At 36.6% G+C, this 21,067-nt stretch overlaps 1 protein-coding gene and 1 pseudogene across 1 annotated transcript; one reads left to right on the forward strand and one right to left on the reverse strand.

The window, feature by feature from the left end:
• The first annotated feature begins 4,974 nt into the window (after positions 1-4,974).
• Positions 4,975-6,554, forward strand: LOC112605851 (annotated as a pseudogene).
• A 13,416-nt stretch (positions 6,555-19,970) lies between these two features.
• On the reverse strand, positions 19,971-21,067 carry LOC112607167 (olfactory receptor 5T3). Its single transcript, XM_025358272.1, has one exon. The coding sequence runs from the start codon at positions 20,991-20,993 to the stop codon at positions 20,025-20,027; it is 969 nt and encodes a 322-aa protein (XP_025214057.1). The 5' UTR covers positions 20,994-21,067; the 3' UTR covers positions 19,971-20,024.

Raw genomic sequence — 21,067 nt, forward strand, 5'->3', positions numbered from 1 at the left:
TTCACAGAAATAAACATTTGTCCAACCATTCTAAAATGCCTCACAGTAGTGTTGATATGAGAAGTCATAGTTTTAGTCCCAGAATTGTCCTGCTTTATTTGAAGAAAATAAATCAAGGGCATTAAAAAACATTTTAAAGGCCGGACGCGGTGGCTCATGCCTGTAAATCCCAGCACTTTGGGAGGCGAAGGCGGGCAGATCACCTGAGGTCAGGAGTGCGAGACCAGCCTGGCCAACATGGTGAAACCCCGTCTCTACTAGTAATACAAATTTAGCTGGTCATGGTGCTGGGCGCCTGTAATCCCAGGAGGCTGAGGCAGGAGAATCGCTGGAACCTGGGAGGCAGAGGCTGCAGTGAGCGGAGATCACGCCACTGTACTCCAGCCTGGGCGACAGAGCAAGACTCCGTCTCAAAAAACAAAAAAAATGTTAAAACTATGATTAATGGACATACCCAACAGTAGAGAAAATGGTTGAATAAATGGGGATGTATAGATATAATAGATTATTATAAAGTCATTGGTATTACCAACATAGGATAGATATTTATTGAATACCTATCATATCCTCAATATCATTCTAAATGCTTCATATACAATATGTAATTGAATATTCACAGACACATGAAGCAGGTATAGTATTGTCGCTTTGCAAACATGGACACTGATATGACAGCTTAAGAAACTTTCATGTGGTCACAAAGTAAGCATATGATTTCGTACACAAATTCAGAATTATGGCTTCCAAATATAAACATTTTTTACTGTAGCATAAAGTCTTTATCTGAAAAGTTGTAATTGCACAATGTTGAGAATGTAGAAATATTCAAAACGTGTGAATCCTTATTAAAGGGAAAATACAAGTACACATATAGTAGTATTACATTGTTCAGATCCTGTTTTCCAAATGCCGTAGTCTCATAAAAGCAAGAATCCTTGGAGAAGTGGTTAATTTTAGAGCTGAATCCAGGAAAATACAAGATGACCTGGAACACTTTGTGCTGCTAGAGTGTAAGGAATAAAAACACCAATGACAAAAATAATTTTAAGACAGGGACATGTTCAAAGAGCAAAGAGCCCAGGAGCCAATTTGATGGTGATTCTATTAGCAAAGCTAGAAAGATTTGAGCAACATAATAAATAATGTCAGTATGAGATAACACAAAGAGTAAAATAATTGGCTGGGTGCGGTGGCTCACGCCTGTAATCCCAGCACTTTGGGAGGCCGAGGTGGGCGGATCACGAGGTCAGGAGATCGAGACCATCCTGGCTAACATGGTGAAACCCCGTCTCTACTAAAAATACAAAAACTTAGCCGGGCGTGGTGGTGGGTGCCTGTAGTCCCAGCTACTTGGGAGACTGAGGCAGGAGAATGGCATGAACCCGGGAGGTGGAACTTGCAGTGAGCCGAGATCGTGCCACTGCACTCCAGCCTGGGTAACAGAGCGAGACTCGGTCCCCCGCACCAAAAAAAAAAAGTAAAATAATTTTGAGTGTATATTGATTTAAATAGAAGACTGAATAAATATATAGGGAAGAAATAAGTCTTTCTATATATCGGAATTCTGTAAGGAAGAGTAAGGGAGATAGTAAATTTCTACCAAAATTGCACGGTAATAACTCCTATAAGCAACAAACATTGATGAATGGTAAAAAGTAGTCATGGAATATTTACATAGTCTAAATTAGCTTTCCCCCGATAAATACTTAACAAATACGAAGAAAGAATTATACTTCTATAGTAAAAATGTCCAGCAGCACACACTACTTTAAGTAATTAAATCAAATTTAGTATCACTAATAATATTACCTATCAACACATACACCCTGTGAGAAAATGGAAAATGGTATACAGATCGGCTCTCAGGAACTATTCCCAATCATGAAAAACCTCAATTTAATCAATAGGAAACATCAAAGTTTAATTGAAGGATAGCCTATAAAATACGTGACAGGTACTAAAATATCACAGTTATGAAAGAAAAGAAAAGAATATAGAACAGGAAGAGACTCCGATAGACTAAGGAGACATGACACTAACCACAAGGTGGCACCCTGGATTGGATCCTGGAAGAGAAAATAGGACTTCAGTGGAAAATTTGGTGAAATTTAGTAAGACTGTAGTTTAGCTAATATTATTTTATCACTATACATTTAAGTGTTAATGTTCACACTATGATTAAGTTAACATTAGTAAAAATACAATAGTTAATGAAAAGTAAAAACAGTTGATTGACAGAAAGCAAAATAGATGTGTAGGAAAATGTAAATTCAGTTAATCCGTTATTAAATATCTATTTTTCCTGTAATATTTTCAACAATAGCCCCTATAGCAATTATTTGTGATCACTGTACATATTAGTTCACCAAATATAAGAATATTAAGAAAGCTGAAACAAAATTTGAATCTTGAAACAGGCAGTTAACTCTAGTGTGAAAGGAGAAATGATATCATTTTCATATTTGTAGTCCCACACAAAGCATAGTGCCTGCCATCTAATAGATGTTTAATCAATTTGTGTTGAACAAATAAGTAAAAGAGTAGATGAAAAGTTGAGGTTGAACGTGTATAGCCCAATTCTCTCAAAATTTTTTTATCAAGTTGAACACGTAGTGGGGGAAAGAATTACTGTAGTCTCTCGTTATCTTTAAATAATCTACAACTCCCAGAGGATACCTGCAATTTCAGATACTAAAAAACTCAATATACACTTTTTTTCCCTATACATTCATACTTGTGATAAACATTAATTTGTAAATTAGACACAGTAAAAGATTAACAACAATAACTACTAATAAAATGGAGCCATTATAACAATACTTGGAAATGCACAATTTAAAACCTCTGAATTGTCTATTGCTAGAATTTTCCATGTAATATTTTTAGACTGATTGACCAAGGGTAACTGAAACAACAAAGTAAAACGATAAAAAATGGGGGACTAGTGTATGACATTTATTTTGTCCTAATACCTGATAATGTTGATTATCAGTGAGTGATATGGCACATCTATAATAGATTTTATTACTTTTTAAAAATCTCTAACGTGACAGGTGATATGAGAGATGGTTTCTGTTGCTAGGAAAAATGTATTATTTTTCTTTTCCCCATGCAAATATCTGTCTTGTTTCATTATGTAACAGTAAGAAGATACTCATTAAAGGATATAAAATTACAGCTTGAGAAAAGGAATGTGTTCTATTGTTCTGTACTACTGTACAATGACTATAGTTAACAATAACATATTATGTAGGTTCAAACAGCTAGATAGAGGATACTGAATATTCCCAACACAAAGAAATGATGAATGTTTGAGATGATATGTATGTATGACTTGGTCACTACATATTATGTTTTGAAACATCACTGTGTACTCCATGAATATAAACAGTTATTACTTGTCAATTAAAAATAAGCCCCCTTTAAAAACAAGAAATAAGGAGAATGAAGCAATCACAGCAGAAAAGGAATTTAATTAGGTAAGTCTGAGAGATCCTTCCAAGCTAGTGTTTGTCAAAGTATAATTCATGTAATGGGGGGCATCTTGAAAAATTTAATTTTATGGGTCAATACCAAACCTAATAAACCAGAATCTGTATAGCAGTGTAGGCTAGGAAGCTGCTCTGAAACAAATAAAAATAAATGATAATAATGTGAATACAACTGTGAGAAATATTGTATTTACTCATAAATTGAGCATTAAATGGAGAGCATGAGTTTGATTTGTACCATAGGTTTCTTGTTCATTTTCTTAGATGGCATATGTATTATCAGACAATGATATTATGTACATACCATTGAGCACAATTAAAAATAACTGAATGCCTGAGTTTAAAGTAAACACATCTATGATTGTTGACACAGATGGTAATATAATTTCAACACATATTAACAGCACAAAGTGAGTAGGAAAGCTTACTTCAGTTTCATAAGAGGGTTATCTGGGAAACAGTGGTTATCTGAGATACCCTAATATCATATGTCACCTTTATTTTCATAATGATTTAATGTGTCATAAATGTTTCATGTATACATCTACCAATAACATGTAAATAACATGATTTTTAAAGGTACATCAATTGAATTTTTTAGTAATGTCTTTTGCCATTTAACCGAATACACAAAAATGAAGATTATACATTTCCAAACACACTTACATTGGAGATACACTCCAGACAAATTAAGAAGAGACCTTAGAGTACAATTAAGATAGGAATCTCAAGAGATCAAAGATGATAATTGTCTAACCTCTTTATTTAGGTGAGTTTAAGTGTTTGAGGAAGAGTTCCAGGTATAAGAATACTGCTTAATGTACAAGATTTCAGAAGAAAATCTTTTGTTATGGGATTGCTTTAGAAATACGCTGAGACCAAAACTAATTCTAAATAAGAATCTAGGCTTGAGCAAAAAATATAAACTTTCAATTCTGAAGAATGCACACGAAAACAACAAGTTAACAAGTTAATTTGGCTCTTATTTTTATCCTATCAATGGAAGGTAATATATATAATACCCAATATTATCATCAAAACCACCAATGTTTTTTCATCACCATCATAATATTTAGGGTCCATTATATAGGAAATAGAGATGTATGCTAAGTAACTACAGTAACAACAACAGATCCAAGTCATTATGTTGATAATTCATGGGTTTCAGAATTATAGATGAGGCAAATATAACAAACCTGAAAATAAGTGGAAGATAGCTTAAAAAAAATTTCATTTGGATGATTGAATACCAGGCATATTTAATTTTATTACCTTTTTCCCCCCTAAAATTTGCATATCCGCCTGACTGTATTATTTGCTTGTTTCTCACATCGAGACACTTTCTATTTTTTAATGTCTGCGTCTTTCCATCAGGTTCTAAAAAAATGCCCTTCATGATGAGCAAGACATTTGGTCTTATCTCACCCAAAGAGAGGAAGAATACATGATAGGAGATAAAAGTATAAGAAGTTTTAGCATTAACATGTCAAGTGAGTGGGATGTTTCTAGTTTTCTCTTTTGTTTTTTTCTTAACAAAATATAAAAAGCTTTACAGAGCCCAAGGAAATAATAGCTATATCCATCTAAGATTTTATCAAGTTCCTAAAATAATTCTGTGAAGTAATTGTTAGATGTTAAGAAAATAAGACTGAAACACAAAGGAATTACTAAATTCACAAATTATAGAACTTCCTTTTCTAAATGGGTTTTATTTTTTTCTAAGAGTCATGCAATTAATTTCATTAGATAAATTGCTATATTCATTAGATAAAATTAATTTCATTAGATAAATTGGTATATTCATTAGATACAATTATTTTCGTTAAGTTGCAAGACCCGATGATAGACTGGGGCAGAGAATGGTACATCTCAGGAGCAATCTTTCCTCCTAGACATCTTTCCAGATATGTTTTTTAGTCCACAAAATTGTGAACTTTTTTTTTATTAATGTTTGTCAGTTTGTAAAAATTATGCATAAATGCCTAACTAACTTGAAATCACTAAATTTTACTTTCCATTTGTAACTCTTTCATTGTTGGAGTCTGAGTCAATTCTTATTACAGGGCCTTTAGATTTGAATCCTTCTCTAGCTTTCCTTATTGTTGTTCAGCAGGTAAGTCAAAGGCCTAAGTTGATGTAAGTGGCTGGCAACAATTTCACTGAGGTGACTGTCTTCATCCTCTCTGGATTTGCAAATCACCCTGAATTACAAGTCAGTCTTTTCTTGATGTTTCTCTTCATTTATCTATTCACTATTTTGGGAAACATGGGACTGATCATGTTAATTAGAATTGATGCTCAGCTTCATACCCCTATGTACTTTTTCCCGAGCAATTTAGCATTCATTGACATATTTTACTGCTCTACTGTAATGCCTAAGGCATTGGTGAATTTCCAATCCAATCAGAGATCTATCTTCTTTGTTGGCTGCTTTGTTCAAATGTACTTTTTTGTTGGATTGGTGTGTAGTGAGTGTTTCCTTCTGGGATCAATGGCCTATGATCGCTATGTAGCCATCTGCAATCCCTTATTCAGTAGTCGTGTCTCAGAAAGTGTGCCACTGGCTGGGAGTAATGCCATATGCGATAGGCTTCACAAATTCTCTGATATCTGTCTGTGTGATAAGTAGTTTGGTGTTCTGTTATTCCAGCATCAATCATTTTTTCTGTGACAGCACAGCTCTTTTAGCACTGTCCTGTAGATGCATTTGGCACAGAAATGGTGATCTTTGTCTTAGCTGGATTCACTCTTCTTAGCTCTCTCCTTATCACAGTCACTTACATCACCATCATCTCAGCCATCCTGAAGAACCAGTCAGCACCAGGAAGGCAGAAGGCCTTCTCCACCTGCACATCCCACCTCACGGGTGTAACTATCTTCTGTGGGTCCCTGATTTTCACCTATTTGCAACTTGATAACACATCATCCCTGATCCACGCACAGTTAGCGTCTGTATTCTACACGACTGTCATTCCCATGCTGAATCTACTCATCTATAGTGTGAGAAACAAAGATGTAAAAAACGTTCTTCTGAGAGTTATACATAGAAAACTTTTTCCATGACAAATTTATGTATGTTACAATTAAAACAAACGTGGATGGCTTCAGGAATTCAATTATGCCAACAACTAGAAAAATAGTAGAGTAACCTCAAAAAACATAACACAAACTAAATGAGAACTTAGAGCCTTGCAGTTTGTAAGTTGAATTATTGTTTAATTATATGGACCACTAACTCACTATATTTGGAGGTCAATTCAGCATATACATTATTCAGGCATAGAAATGTACAAGGAAATAAGAGGCATCCGAACATTCATATGTGAGCATACCATCATGCTGAAAGAGGTTCAAAATTATTACATTGAGAACATGTAATTTTTGTCATTCTGTGCCCAGTTTATATCATGTAACTGGATTGTTTGTATTAGCCTGATGCGAAAGTAATGGCAGTTTTTGTCATAACGGAACAAAACAAACAAAAAACAAATGGTAAAAACTGCCATTACTTCTGCACCAACATAGTAAGTCTATGGATAAAGTCTTAGAAGAAGGATAAAGCATTCTCCAAGATGTGCTTATTTCACATTGCATGCCTGTATCAGAACAGCGCATGTGTACCCCATAAATACACACATTTGCTATGGACCCATAAAAAAAATTTCTTTTAAAACTAAAAAGAAACTAAATTGACAATATAATGTGACATTCTGTTTTCTCAGCTATTGGCAACTTGAGAGTAGAAAATGAAAAATGAAGGAATAAGAACAGCTAAATTTTACTAAAAATATTTAGTGACAGCTGATCACCTGAAAGCAAAGAGTACAGAACTGAACAAACAAAAAATAACAAAGCAAATATTAGCCACAATGAAAAATGAAAGATTGAAATAATTTCAGTGCAATCACTAATGGAACAACAGATACCAGGCAGTATAGAGAAATCTCTTGATAATATGGAGTCCTTTGCCCCTAACAGTTAAGTTCTTGATCGTGTATGTATGAACACAATTTTAGATTACATAGGAAAGTGTTCTGTTTATGGCATATATTTCTATAAACAGGACAGTTTAATTTCTCATTAACTATAGATGTCTCATTAGGAGTAACATAATTCCTAGAGTATTTTGGATATAAACAGATTCTTGCATCTCCAGATCAAAAGGAAAACTTTGTTAATTCTACGGCACTAAAGGAAGAAAATGTGTATGTATGTGTTCCTCTGTGTGAGGTAAGAAAGATGGTGCTTTCCTTGGGCATATCTCCTGTGAGTTTCATCAGCATTCAAGTAAGTGGATATAAACAATCTATATGAACTATATTTATTAAGAAATCAAACCTGCATTTGCTGTTCCACAGGTGAGAGAAATTTTCAGATCATTAGGAGATGATTTTAGTAGCTAGAATCTAAGAAAACAAGATCAAATATGTTTGTACTAAACATTTTAGCTACTAAACAGACTGTAGAAAATATTAATTCTTGATCATTGTATAGGTGAATAATTTGTATTCCTACACATCTGATTTGTGCAAAGTTCTTGCCAAGAATTGAAAACAGATCAGTTTGAAGTATGAACAATCAGGAATTAACCAAGAACAAGAACATATTTAACTTATTCAACTAATGAGCACTTATATTTTGATATAACAAGAAAAACAATAAAAAATGACCTTAAGTTTATTTTTGCTAGCCATGGTATCTAGAAGTCACTTAGGATTGCTACTTATTTCTATCGTTTCTCTAGCTTCAATGGTTAAAAATTCCAAATACCTCGAGAATCATGTTTTGTTTTATTTCACTGGGGATGGTGGGTGGGGGTGGAATGTAACTTCCAGAATGTATGCAAGATCTAATAGAAGGCAATAAATCAGTGAAAAGTGCATACATTATTTGGGTGACAGGAGGTTTAATCTTGCCTCTGGCACTTGATAGCTGTGAGATTTACTACAAAGTTGCAATAAAACAATGTGTACATAAATCTATTTCTATAGCAAGAGCTCAATAAATGCCTATTATTTATCTCCTTGTTTGCAAATTTAGTGTTTCAATGTCAAACTCAAGATATCTGGAGATTTATGTCTTCTACTAAATTTGTATTTATAGATGTGGCTTTATATTAATTTTCAAAGCTGATCCTATATTATTAATTTATTCGAGAAACATAGTCATTTACTCTTTATAACTCTCAATCTTTTCAATATAGGCTAATATTGACCTAGGCTAAACCAGGAAAACTCATCTTTTGGCATCTAGTAAAAATGCTGGTTTAAAGACAAATTTAGCTGAAGTGCTTAACATCATAGCTTTTCTCTATTTCATTTATTTAAAGCAATATTAAGCCCACTATGATGTAGCAAATAGTATTGTGATAGTATAATTGTGGTAATTTTGGGTATTAACAGATCACATAATTTCTGAAACGTCTTTACTTAAAAAAATAGTTCAAAGTCATAAAGAGTAGACAGAAGAAAATAACAATCAAGATACTAAATTTAGAATATTTAAATTTAATCCTGATAGAATACTGGAGTACGTATTAATAATTTGAAAAACATATTGAATATAACAAAAAATAAAGGATCTGGTTCAAGACCCTTGTCACGTATTTTTCAATGATTTATAATATTAATTTGTGACCTAATTTTTACTAGTATTTAAAATGTATATATGATGACAAAAATTCAATTATGTTGTAATATTAAATATAGCAAATTGATATATTAAAGGAAGTTGCTTCATATATTTATTTGTGGAACAATTATTTAGCCTGCCTGTCTGCACATCATTGTGCTGTGTGGTCATTCAAATATATTGATATTTTAAAGAGGAAAAACCTTCGTAGAGAAGGCCTAACATCATACATGGCTCCAATCTGTGGAACTGGAATAAAGCAGATTGCGCTCCATCATTTGGGTGAGCTTCATCCAGTCGATTGATTGTGAGAGGGTGGTCATTTTGTGCCAAAGAAAAGGGTATTCTTCAAAAGACTGTCTCAGACATTATCAACCACATTGACTCTTTCTGGTTCTATGGAAGGCTGCTTATGGACTCAGACTGAAACAGTAGCCTTTCTGGGTCTCCTGCCTGCCAACTCAACCTACAAATGTTGGACTTGCTAACCTTTAAAACTAGTAGCTCTGTGAATTTCTGCAATTGGCTGTCTAATATGTTTAATTTTAAAGACACGAATGAGGCTGGATGTGGTGACTCATGCCCATAATCCCATCACTTTGGGAGGCCAGGGTGGGAGGATCACTTGAGTCCAGGAGTTCAAGACTAACCTATGCAATATATTGAGAACCCATCTCTACAGAAAGAAAAAAAGATAGCGTGGCGGCAAATGCCTATGTTCCCACCTACTTAAGAGGGCTGAGATGGGAGGATCACTTGAGCCTGGAAGGTTTAGGCTGCAGTGAGCAATGACCTTGCCGTCAGCATCCTATAGGTGAGGGACAAAATGTAAACTATGTAGAGGTGTGCTATACTCTAAAAGAAGTATTTGGGTTTCATAATACATACAGGCTGAAATTCAGAGAATATGTTTGGAAATGGATATTAAGGATGTAAGATAATGATGAAAGGAATATAATACTGGATCAGACCAAATTTTTTGATACAAGTCCAGTAAGCAGAGATACTGCATTTAATGTTGCAGCTCAAAGAGTGAGAAAAGACTCTAACACATTTGTTGTTTGGCTAAAATATGGACCAAAAGGTGGCCCACAGTGAGTTAAATGTGCAGTCCCTGCTTTTATTTCTCTGTAGAAACATGGATTTAAAGGGTTAAAGATATTGAAAAGTTGAAGTGAATTTGCCTGTTAAGATCTACTAACCCAAACTGGGAAAGTCCAAAAGATACATTCCTCACCAAAATAACCTTTGGTTCTTTGAGTAATCTCCATACTGATTTCCGTATACGTTGAACTAATTTACATTCTCACCAATGGTGTATAAGCAATCCCTTTCACCACATCCACGCCACCACCTATTGTTTTTTGACTTTTTAATAATGGCCGTTCTGGCTGGGGTAAGGTGATCTCTCATGGGGAGTTTCAATTTGCATTTATCAGAAAATTAGCGATGTTAAGCAGTTTTTCATGTTTGTTGGCCATTTGTATATCTTCTTTTGAGAAATGTCTATTCATGTCATTTGCCTACTTTTTGGATATTAGTCCTTTGTTGGATGCATAGTTTGCAAATATTTTCTCCCAATCTGTGGGTTGTCTGTTTACTCTGTTGATTATTTCTTTTGCTGTGCAGAATCGTTTTAGTTTAATTAGGTCCCATTTATTTATTTTTGTTTTTGTTGCATTTGATTTGGGGATCCCAATTATAAATTATTTGCCTAGGTCAATGCCAGAAAGAGATTTTTCTAGGTGTTCTTCTAAAAGTTTTATGGTTTCAGGTCTTAGATTTAAATCTTTCATCCATCTTAAGTTAATTTTTGTATATGGTGAGAGATAGAAATCCAGTTTCATTCTTTTTTTTTTTTTTTTTTTTTTGAGACGGAGTCTCGCTCTGTAGCCCGGGCTGGAGTGCAGTGGCCGGATCTCAGCTCACTGCAAGCTCCGCCTCCCAGGTTTACGCCATTCTCCTGCCTCAGCCTCCCGAGTAGCTGGGACTACAGGCGCCCGCCACCTCGCCCGGCTAGTTTTTTGTATTTTTTAGTAGAGACGGGGTTTCACGGTGTTCGCCAGGATGGTCTCGATCTCCTGACCTCGTGATCCGCCCATCTCGGCCTCCCAAAGTGCTGGGATTACAGGCTTGAGCCACCGCGCCCGGCCCCAGTTTCATTCTTTTACATGTGGAATGAAAAGAATTTTCCCAGCACCATTTATTAAATAGGGTGTCTTGTGCCCAGTTTGTTTTTGTATGCTTTCTCAAAGATCAGTTGGTTTTAGGTACTTGTCTTTATTTCTGGGATTTCTGTGTTCCATCTGTCTATGTATCTACTTTTGTACCAGTACATGCTTTTTTTGTTAACTGTAGCTTTGGTTGTAAGTGTTTGTCTTTATTTCTAGGTTCTCTGTGTTCCATCTGTCTATGTATCTATTCTTATACTAGTACATGCTTTTTTTGTTACTATAGCCTTGGTTGTAGGTATTTGCCTTTATTGCTGGGTTCTCTGTGTTCCAACTGCCTATGTATCTATTCTTATACTAGTACATGCTTTTACTGTTATTATAGCCTTGGTTGTAAGTATTTGCCTTTATTTCTGGGTTCTCTGTGTTCCATCTGTCTATGTGTCCATTCTTATACGAGTACACGCTTTTTTTGTTATTTTAGCCTTGTAGTATAATATTAAGTTCAGTGATGTGATGCCTTCAGATTAGTTCTTTCTGCTCAGGATTGCTTTGGCTAGCTGGGTTGTTTTTAGGTTCCATATGAATTTTGGGATTGTTTTTCCTAATTCTGTGAAAAATAAAGTTGACATTTTGACAGAAATTGCATTGAATCTGTATATTGCTTTGGGCAGTATTGATGGCAAGGGCAGTCCATTTGGAGAAGCCACTGCGAAGACACCGGCTGCAGCCAGGGAGGCAGCCAGGACTTTGTGCTCCACAGAGCCAGAGTGGGCCAGGAACAGGCAGGAGCCCTACCCACTACCAAGTTGGCAGGATGGGAGCCCTGTATTCCCAGGCACAGCTGCAGCCACTAAGCTGTGGCTCCAGACCTGGGCATCCCTGTGCTTGGATGCCCAGGAGACCCCCTGCCCCCACAGGCTTTAAAGTGTCTGCTTTTGCTCCCTGCCTCACCCCACTTCTTGCTCCCACTCCAGGGCATAGCAAAATTGTGGTCGAGCCTGGGCACTATTGCAACCCATCTAGGTTTGTGCACACTCAGGGCAGCACTAGCACACCAGCCCCCTGCTGCCTTGGCATCCTCTGGACTTTGGGCACCAATGAACATGGGAGGGAGGCTGTGGGTTGTGCTGAGGGTGCCTTGCCATGGGCTTGCAGGCACCCCTTGGCACAAACAGCCTGGGTGCCTTAGATGGCGAGAGACAGACAAATTCCTGGGCGGAAAGAGGCAGGTCTCCATCCACCTTCAAGCCAGGGATGGCCTGAAGCCTAGGGGCCTGGGCTGCCAGTTCTGGGTGGAGCCTATGACCTGGAGTGAGAACTTACGTTGCTTTTACTGGGCCCTTCCATGGCCGCCCATGGGCCAATCAGCATGCACTTTCTTCTTTCTGAGCCCATGAAAACCCCAGACTCAGCCAGACTTGGACAGAAATCCAACTACCAGCTTCAGGAAGAAGCTACCAACTTCAGGTCTCCTTGATTCATTAGGATGACTTGCCTATGTAAAGGAGCTACCCACTATGGCTCTTCTCTCCACTGAGAGCTGGACACTTGTCAGGATTATCTGCCTGCGGAAAGAAGCTACCCACTGCAGGTCTCCTTAGAGGTGTTCTGTTGCTCAATTAAGCTCTTCTCTGCCTCCTTGTTCACTCCCCAGTTGTCAATGTGCCTCATTCTTCCTGGATGTGGGACAAGAACTTGGGACCACCAAATGATGAGACTGAAAGAGCTGTAACACAAACAGGGCTGAAACATGCTCCCCTGCTACATTGTAGGCAATAATTTGGAGAGAGGAGCTGCAGCCCTTTGGGCAGTCCAGACCTAGTGACTCCCCAAGCCAGGGCTATAACGTCCTCTTTGGGGTTCCATGGTTTCTGACGTCTCCAAGCTTCCAGACACTACCACACTCCCCCTGTTCAGATGCAGGTACCCACAGTGGAAGCTGCTCGTGGTACATCTGATCCAACCACAGCCTCGCACAGAGCCGGGACCTGTGCTTGCACCTGGAGCTGCCTGCCCAGCTGCAGCAGCCAGTGTGCCTGGCTGTGTGTAGTGGCTGGATCTCATTCTCGCTTGCTCATACGCCCCTTGCCACTCTGTGTCTGGCTCTCCCTTGGCAGGTGTGGGTCCTCGGACAGGAGCTCAGGCTGAGGGCAGACTGCCAGGCAGAGTTGATAAAATGAGTCCAGTGGGTGTGAGCAATACTCAGGCATAAGGCCACAGAGATTTCAGGCTGACAAAGCAACACCCCAAGTATCCTGCGACAGTATGGTCAGTTTCACAATATTGACCCTTCCCATACATGAGCAGATTTAAATAAAACTCTAGATTTTTTAGGATTGAATTGCTTTTGGAATGAGTTAAGATTTCAGGGTGCTATTCGGATGGAGCAAATGTATTTTTTATGTGAGAAGGACATGCATTTTAGAGTCCTGGGGCAAAATGTTATATTTTAAATGTGTCTCTTCCAAAATTCAGGTGTTGCCAATATGGTAGTATTAAGAAGTGAGACCTTTAAGAGGTGATTAGGCTGTAAGGGCTCCTTCTTTGTTAATGAAATTAAGGCTTATTAAAAGTCTTTGTTCAGTATTTGGCAAGCTTGCTCCCTTTCCTGTCCACCTTCTACCATGTGAGGATGCAGCAAGAAGGGTCTCACCAAACAGTAAATGCTGCCACCTTAATTTTGGACTTCTCGGTCTCCAGAAATGTGGGAAATTTTTTTTTTTCCTTTAAAAATCACCCAGTCTCAGGTATTCTGTTTGAGAAGCAAAAAATGGACTAAGTGAGTAGAATGCATTGGATTTCCATCACATTGTTTAAATATTGTCCACTTTACAGCATGGTGCTCGAAGTATGGAATATCAAGGGAAAAAAGTAAACATCATCTAAGGACTTTTCATTCTCTTCTAGGGGAGAGGGTGAGAGCAGTTTTAATTTTGTTAAGAATGGAAATATCATGTTAGGTAGAAGTTTGATCTTATTTTTGTTTTCATTTGGAGATCAGGTATGCTTTAAGGGAATGCATATGACTGCCAGGTTGACAAGGGGTACACGTGTATTGATTAATTTTAATGTGTCAACTTAAATGGGCTATGATGTGCTTACATTTGGTCAGACATTAATGTGTTTGTTACTCTAAGGATGTTTTGGGAGAGATTAACATAGAAATTGGTGGCATTTGAGGAATGCCTATTGACCTCCATAATGTTGGGTTGGCCTTATTCAATTAGATAAAGGTTTGCATAGAGCAAAAAGATTCGCCTCTCCAGAGCAAGAGCTAATCCTCCAGCAGACTGTCTTCAGGTCTTGCCTACATCACCAGCTCTTCCTGGTTCTACAGCACTTTGCTCATGGGTTCCAACTAGATTATCAGTAATCCTGGATCTGCAGCCTGATGACCCAACCTGCAGATTTTGGAACTGCCAGCTTCCCAGAATCACATGAGCCAGTTCCTTGTAATGAATCCTTCACCCTCCTCCTCCCCCATACATCCTGTTGGTTCTGTTTCTCTGGAGAACCCTGACTAACACACGTCCTTCCTTGCGTCTTCTGAGTATTTTGTACCTGTGATTTTATGTTTTCTTATTTTTAGGAAATTCTTGACCATTTTGTCTTCAAATGTTTATTCTGATCCATTCTCCCTTGATTCTTGTTCTGAAACACTAACTGTATGTATATTAGACTGTTTGATGTTGCCCTACAGTTTTTTGATAACTTTTAGTTCTATATTTTTTCTTTAACTTTTCTCTCTGGTTAATTTATGTTGCTCTATCTTCAAGTTCACTAATACTTTTCTCAAGTTACTGAATCTACTGATAAGCTTGTGAAAGAAATTCTTTGTCTCAGATATTGTGACTGTGAGCATGAGTTTTTATTTATATTTTCCATCTCTGATATTTCTCACATATTCATGCATGATGTTTACCCTCTCCACTAAAGCATTTATTCCAGTAATTTTCACTGCTCTTTAGTCAAAGACAACCAGGAACATTGATATTGGAAGAAGTTAATTTAATTTAATTTTATTTTATTATTATTATTTTTTTGTACATGCTTGGTGGGGGCCTGCAGAGAAGACCTGGGGAGTGAATGCAAACTCTTTTATTCTAGGACTTCATGCTTTTCCCAATAACTCTCACTTGGCCTTTAAAATTCCTTAATTTTAAGCTGATTTCCTCTTTTATTTTTAAAATTATACTTTAAGTTCTGGGATACATGCACAGAACATGCAGGTTGATTACGTAGGTATACATGTGCCATGGTGGTTTGCTGCACCCATCAACCCATCATCTACATTAGGTATTTCTCCTAATGCTATCCATCTTCTGGCACCCCATCCCCTGACAGGCCCTGGCATGTGATATTCCCCTCCCTGTATCCATGTGTTCTCATTGTTCAACTCCTAGTTATGAGTGAGAACATGCAGTGTTTGTTTTCTGTTCCTATGTTAGTTTGCTGAGAATGTTTTCCAGCTTCATCCATGTTCCTGAAAAAGACATGAACTCATCCTTTTTTATGGCTGCATAGTATTCCATGGTATATATGTGCTACATTTTCTTTATCCAGTCTATCATTGATGGGCATTTGGGTTGATTCCAAGTCTTTGCTATTGTGAATAGTGCTGCAATAAACATTAGTGTGCATGTGTCTTTATATTAGAAAGGTTTATAATCATTTGGGTATATAGTCAGTAATTTCTTCCTGTCTGTATGGTGAACAAACATCTCACACTCTCTGCCCGCAGTGAAAGAAAGATGCTCAGGCATCTCATCTACGTTTGAAGTAACTTGGTCTTCCTTGGTATTCAGATTTCTTGGACGTTTTGAACCTTGGTTCTCTGACAGACTCATGAAAGGGTATAATTTTGTAGATTACTTGGCTTTTTAAGTTGTTAGAATGAGAAGAATTTACTTGCTGCTTTCCAAATTCTGTGTGGAAGCAGAGGTCCCGTATATCATTTAAAATCCCACCCAATACTGTGGTTTCAAATGTTTCTTTTCTGGATAACTCTCCACTCACCACTGCAATATTCTTCTGGAGTTTTAGTTTTATGCATTAAAAACGTAATGGAACCTCCAAATCAGTTTACATATAACCGATCTTAACCACTGAACTCTTCTACAATATTCATCTTTCAGGTGTGTCCCCTTCCTTTCTATCTCCTTTCTTCTCCTTTTTCTGTCTCTCTCTTTTTTTTCTCTCTCACTTTTACTTTTTATCTTTGTCTTGTTTTATCATGTAGGCTCAAAACTTGCAAATTCAAAAGGTCTCAGTAAATAAAATGAATTGTCAAATCCAGATGAAATTTCACTTCCAATAACTTTTATTTTTAATGAATTTTAAAATTTATAATTGACAAAAATAATTGTACATATTTATGTACGGAGTACAGTGATGTTCCAATGCATGTATACATTGTAAAATGATCATATCAAGGTAGTTAGAATGTCACTTTAAAAATTTATCATTTATTTGTAGAATAACATTTAAAATATTATTTGCCAGCTATGTTAAAATACATACTATACTGTTACTGCCACAGTCACCCCACTGTGTAATAAAACATCAGACCTTACTTTTCCTGTTTGTTATTTTATATAAATCAACTAACCTCATTTAATTAGTCTCCACTACCCTGTTCAGCCTCTGATAACCACTTTTCATTTACTTTTTACTTCTATAAAATCAAGGTTTTTTTTTTTTTATTCTACGTATGAGTGAGATTGTGCAGTATTTGTATTTCTGTGCTTGGCTTATTTCACTCATTCATCCATGTTGTCATTAATGGCAGGATTTCATTGTTTTATTTCTCAATAATCCATTTGTGTGTGTGTGTGTGTGTGTGTGTGACATTTTCTTTATGCGTTCATTTGTAGATGGGCATTTAGGTTCATTCCATATCTTGGCTACTGCAAATAATGCTGCCATAAACATTAGAGTACAGATACCGCTTTGACATACTGATTTCTTGAAACTTCTACATCTCAATGAATGGAATGAATGGCCAAATCCAGTGGAAACCACATTTTCAGTACTTTTAAAATACATTCCTTTTTCTTCTTATTTCTGCCACAGACTTAATGAAGAGCTTCAATGCTCTCAATCATGCTCTCTGGAAGATGACTAATAAAGTTGGTAAAGTGAAAAGATAAATCTGTTCTTTCATTCCATGTATAACAAGCTTAAAAACAGAAACTCTGTAACCAGACAGCTTAGATGTGAATCCTGACATCACCCTTTAGAGTTATGTGGTATTGAGCAAACTCCTTAAAATTTATGTGCTGCTGTTTCCTCAATTTTGTTAAAGGGTATTACTACAATCACTTCCTGAAGTTATGAGAATTACATAAGTTAATATCGTAAAAACATTTACATGATTGTCCAATACCTAATAAGCATATGTTAATTATTGGTATTAAGTATAATTCATTCATGTATTCACTATTTAACAAATATTTTGTCAGCAAACCATAAGTTCTAGGTACTCTTTTAGGACTCAGGGATACAATTTTGAGGACAAATAGGCCCAATTCCTGTTTTTATGCAATTTACAATGTCAGCATCATGGTAGATCTGGATAATGTATTATAAACTCACAACACCACATGCTAAATAGCAACTGTGATAAGTGAGAGAGGCTCCATGGGGTCAGAGAGTCAAATAATTCTTTTTGGGGAAAAGGTAATTGAGCTGAGATATGTAACAATGTTTTATTGACATGAGAGTTAAATACACCATTTTTTCACCTTGACCTGAACAAATAGCAGGTCATTGGAAACTGCTTATTCACACCATTTGTTTTCTAATCGATTAGGATAAAAAGAGAGATAGTAAAACTTTTCATACCAGTTAACTTGACAAATTCTGAATGAGTTTGTTGAATGCATTATTTTTTTTTTTTTTTTTTTGAGACGGAGTCTCGCTCTGCAGCCCAGGCTGGAGTGCAGTGGCGGGATCTCAGCTCACTGCAAGCTCCGCCTCCCGGTTTCACGCCATTCTCCGGCCTCAGCCTCCCGAGTAGCTGGGACTACAGGCGCCCGCCACCTCGCCCGGCTAGTTTTTTGTATTTCTTAATAGAGACGGGGTTTCACCGTGTTAGCCAGGATGGTCTCGATCTCCTGACCTCGTGATCCGCCCATCTCGGCCTCCCAAAGTGCTGGGATTACAGGCTTGAGCCACCGCGCCCGGCCAGAATGCATTATTAACCAGATATTTTTAGGCGTATGTCAGTGCATCATTTTACCTAATGCTCACCTATTCCTTTCTCAAAGAATGACTATTTTTGCTAATTTGAAAGAGAAACAAAACAACAAAAAAGGAGATAGCAACCTTGACTAAAACATTACCCAACAATTTTGACACCATAATTTGAAAACCCCTCCAAAAAAGTAAATGATTCTGGAATTCTGCAGAAATTTTAAATTTTGTGAGACAGCTATTTATTTAGACACATTTTTGAAGCAGATTTAATTTTCTTCCAGAACACTGTCCCCAAAAGATCATAAACAGAAAACTATATTTTAAGATTCTGTATGTTCAAATAGCTTATTTTAAAAGAAAATTTTGTCTACAGTGTAATCAGAGTTTTGTATCTAAAAGGTTTTATTTTTTTAAGAGGAAATTTAGTACAGATTTTGGCTGCAAGCATTTGCTCGTTCACATAGAGAGGGTTAGGTTCTCTTTGCATAATTGATTAATAAAGATTAGAAACTGATGTCTGAAATTTTCAGTGTGGTTACTATGTTATGATTGGATCATTCTGGTTAATTCACATAAAAATATCCTTGGAGGGACAAGTGTGTGTGTTATTGAAAAACAATTAATTTCCATTTTTAATGAATCTTCAGATGTTGTAACAAAACTTACTAAAGTGAAATTCATAAAGTAGAGCCAGATGTGAGTAGAGGTAAAGCAAAATAATTTCCATTCTGCGGGCTTGTTCACTAGGTGTAAATTTTGTGGAAGGATGACATTGCAGTCATTTCTTACAGATAAAGTAGATACAAGATAATGGCAGGACTACAAAGTGAGCAAGGACATGCTAGTTTGTCAGACCTTAGAGCAGTCATTTATACATATATTGTGGTTTCATTCCTGGGGTATAGTGTTTCCTGAGCCTTCAGAACACTCTCAAGAAATATTAGCATTTACAACCAATATAGTTTCACAATGAATACAGTCAGCTTTTGTGGTTGAAAAGGGGCAAGGAAAACATTTAATCATGGAAAAACTTTAGGATGTAGAAATAAACACAGCTAAAGGCATGTTTAGAAGCTTGACTAGATCTCAGTTTATGAAGGCACATTTAGGGAAAGTAAAGTAAAATTTGGATATTTCTTCTTAGGGATTATAGATTGAGGAAGTAACTCCACAATGAATACAAAAACTTTTAATAAGGCATGTAAGCATTTATCAATTCCCAGGATTCTGTAGGATTCACTTACTAGTTATAAGTGTATAACTGATTTTTACTTACTGTGAAAGCTGTTGTTAGTAGTGTGTGATTGGTAACAACAATATATATCAAATAATATTTAATATAGATTTCTGAACAAATTAATTGGCATATATGTGATAAAATTTGTTTAAATTTGAAAATGCCGCATTGGCAGGCTGCTTAATGCTTTTTTGAAACTATTCTTTGATATGCAAATACTTTACCTAAAATATAGAGATGTGAACTCTGACACTCAACATTTTTTTCAGGTTTACTCAATTTTAAAAATATTCTTCATGTGTAAACCAATTTCAACATTTTTTTCACTGCCTTTTTTACATCTTTGTTTCTCAAACTATAGATGATGGGATTCAGCATGGGAATCACAATTGTGTAAAATATTGACACTATGATGTCATGGTCTGAAGCATACCTGGAACTTGGTCTCATATAACTGAAGAGAATTGTTCCATGATAAATTGTCACTCCAGTTAGGTGAGAGCCACATGTAGAGAATGCCTTTTGCCTTCCCTCAGCAGAATGCATCTTCAGAATGGCCAACAGAACGAAACCATAGAAGATCAGGACAATCAAGATAGTAACTATCTCAATAGAGCCCACAAAGTAGAAGAGTAGAAACTGGTTTACGTGAGTGTCAGAACAAGAAATAGCAAGAAGAGGAGGAATATCACAAAAGACATGCCTAATTTCATTGGATCTACAGAAGGACAGGCTAAATGTAGCCACTGTATGGATAGTAGCATGTAAAATGCCAGCAACGTAGGAAGCAGTGATGAGTGGCACGTAGACTCTGGATGACATGCTCACTGAATACAGGAGAGGGTTGTAGATGGCTACATAACGATCATAAGCCATTGCAGCCAAGAGAAAGCATTCTGTGGTTCCAAAAGTAACAAAAAGAAGCATCTGTGTTGCACATCCGATAAATGAAATAGATTTATTTTTTGCCAGGAAATTGACCAACATTTTTGGAGTGACAACTGTAGAATAGCAGGCATCCAAGAATGATAAAACACTAATAAAATAATACATGGGGTTGTGGAGCCAGGAATCCTCAATGACCAATACAACCAGCCCTAAATTGCCTATCAAGGTAAAGAGGTAGATTGCAAGAAATAGTAAAAATAGGAAGACTTGCAGTTCAAAATCATCTGTGAAGCCTGTCAATATAAACATGGTGACTTCAGTCTTGTTCTTCAATGGAATCTTGTATATATCCAAACCTGATGACAACTTGTTCATTTCAGTTTTTACTTACAGATTATAAAGATTATAGCCTGTGAAAATGGAGTCCATTCAATTGTATCCTTGTTTTA

This window comes from Theropithecus gelada, chromosome 14 (genome assembly GCF_003255815.1).
Source record: "Theropithecus gelada isolate Dixy chromosome 14, Tgel_1.0, whole genome shotgun sequence".
In the NCBI taxonomy this organism is placed as follows: domain Eukaryota; kingdom Metazoa; phylum Chordata; class Mammalia; order Primates; family Cercopithecidae; genus Theropithecus; species Theropithecus gelada.

Excerpts from the sequence above, each read along its gene's own strand:
- LOC112607167 (XM_025358272.1), bottom strand. The coding sequence starts at position 20,993 with ATGAACAAGTTGTCATCAGGTTTGGATATATACAAGATTCCATTGAAG.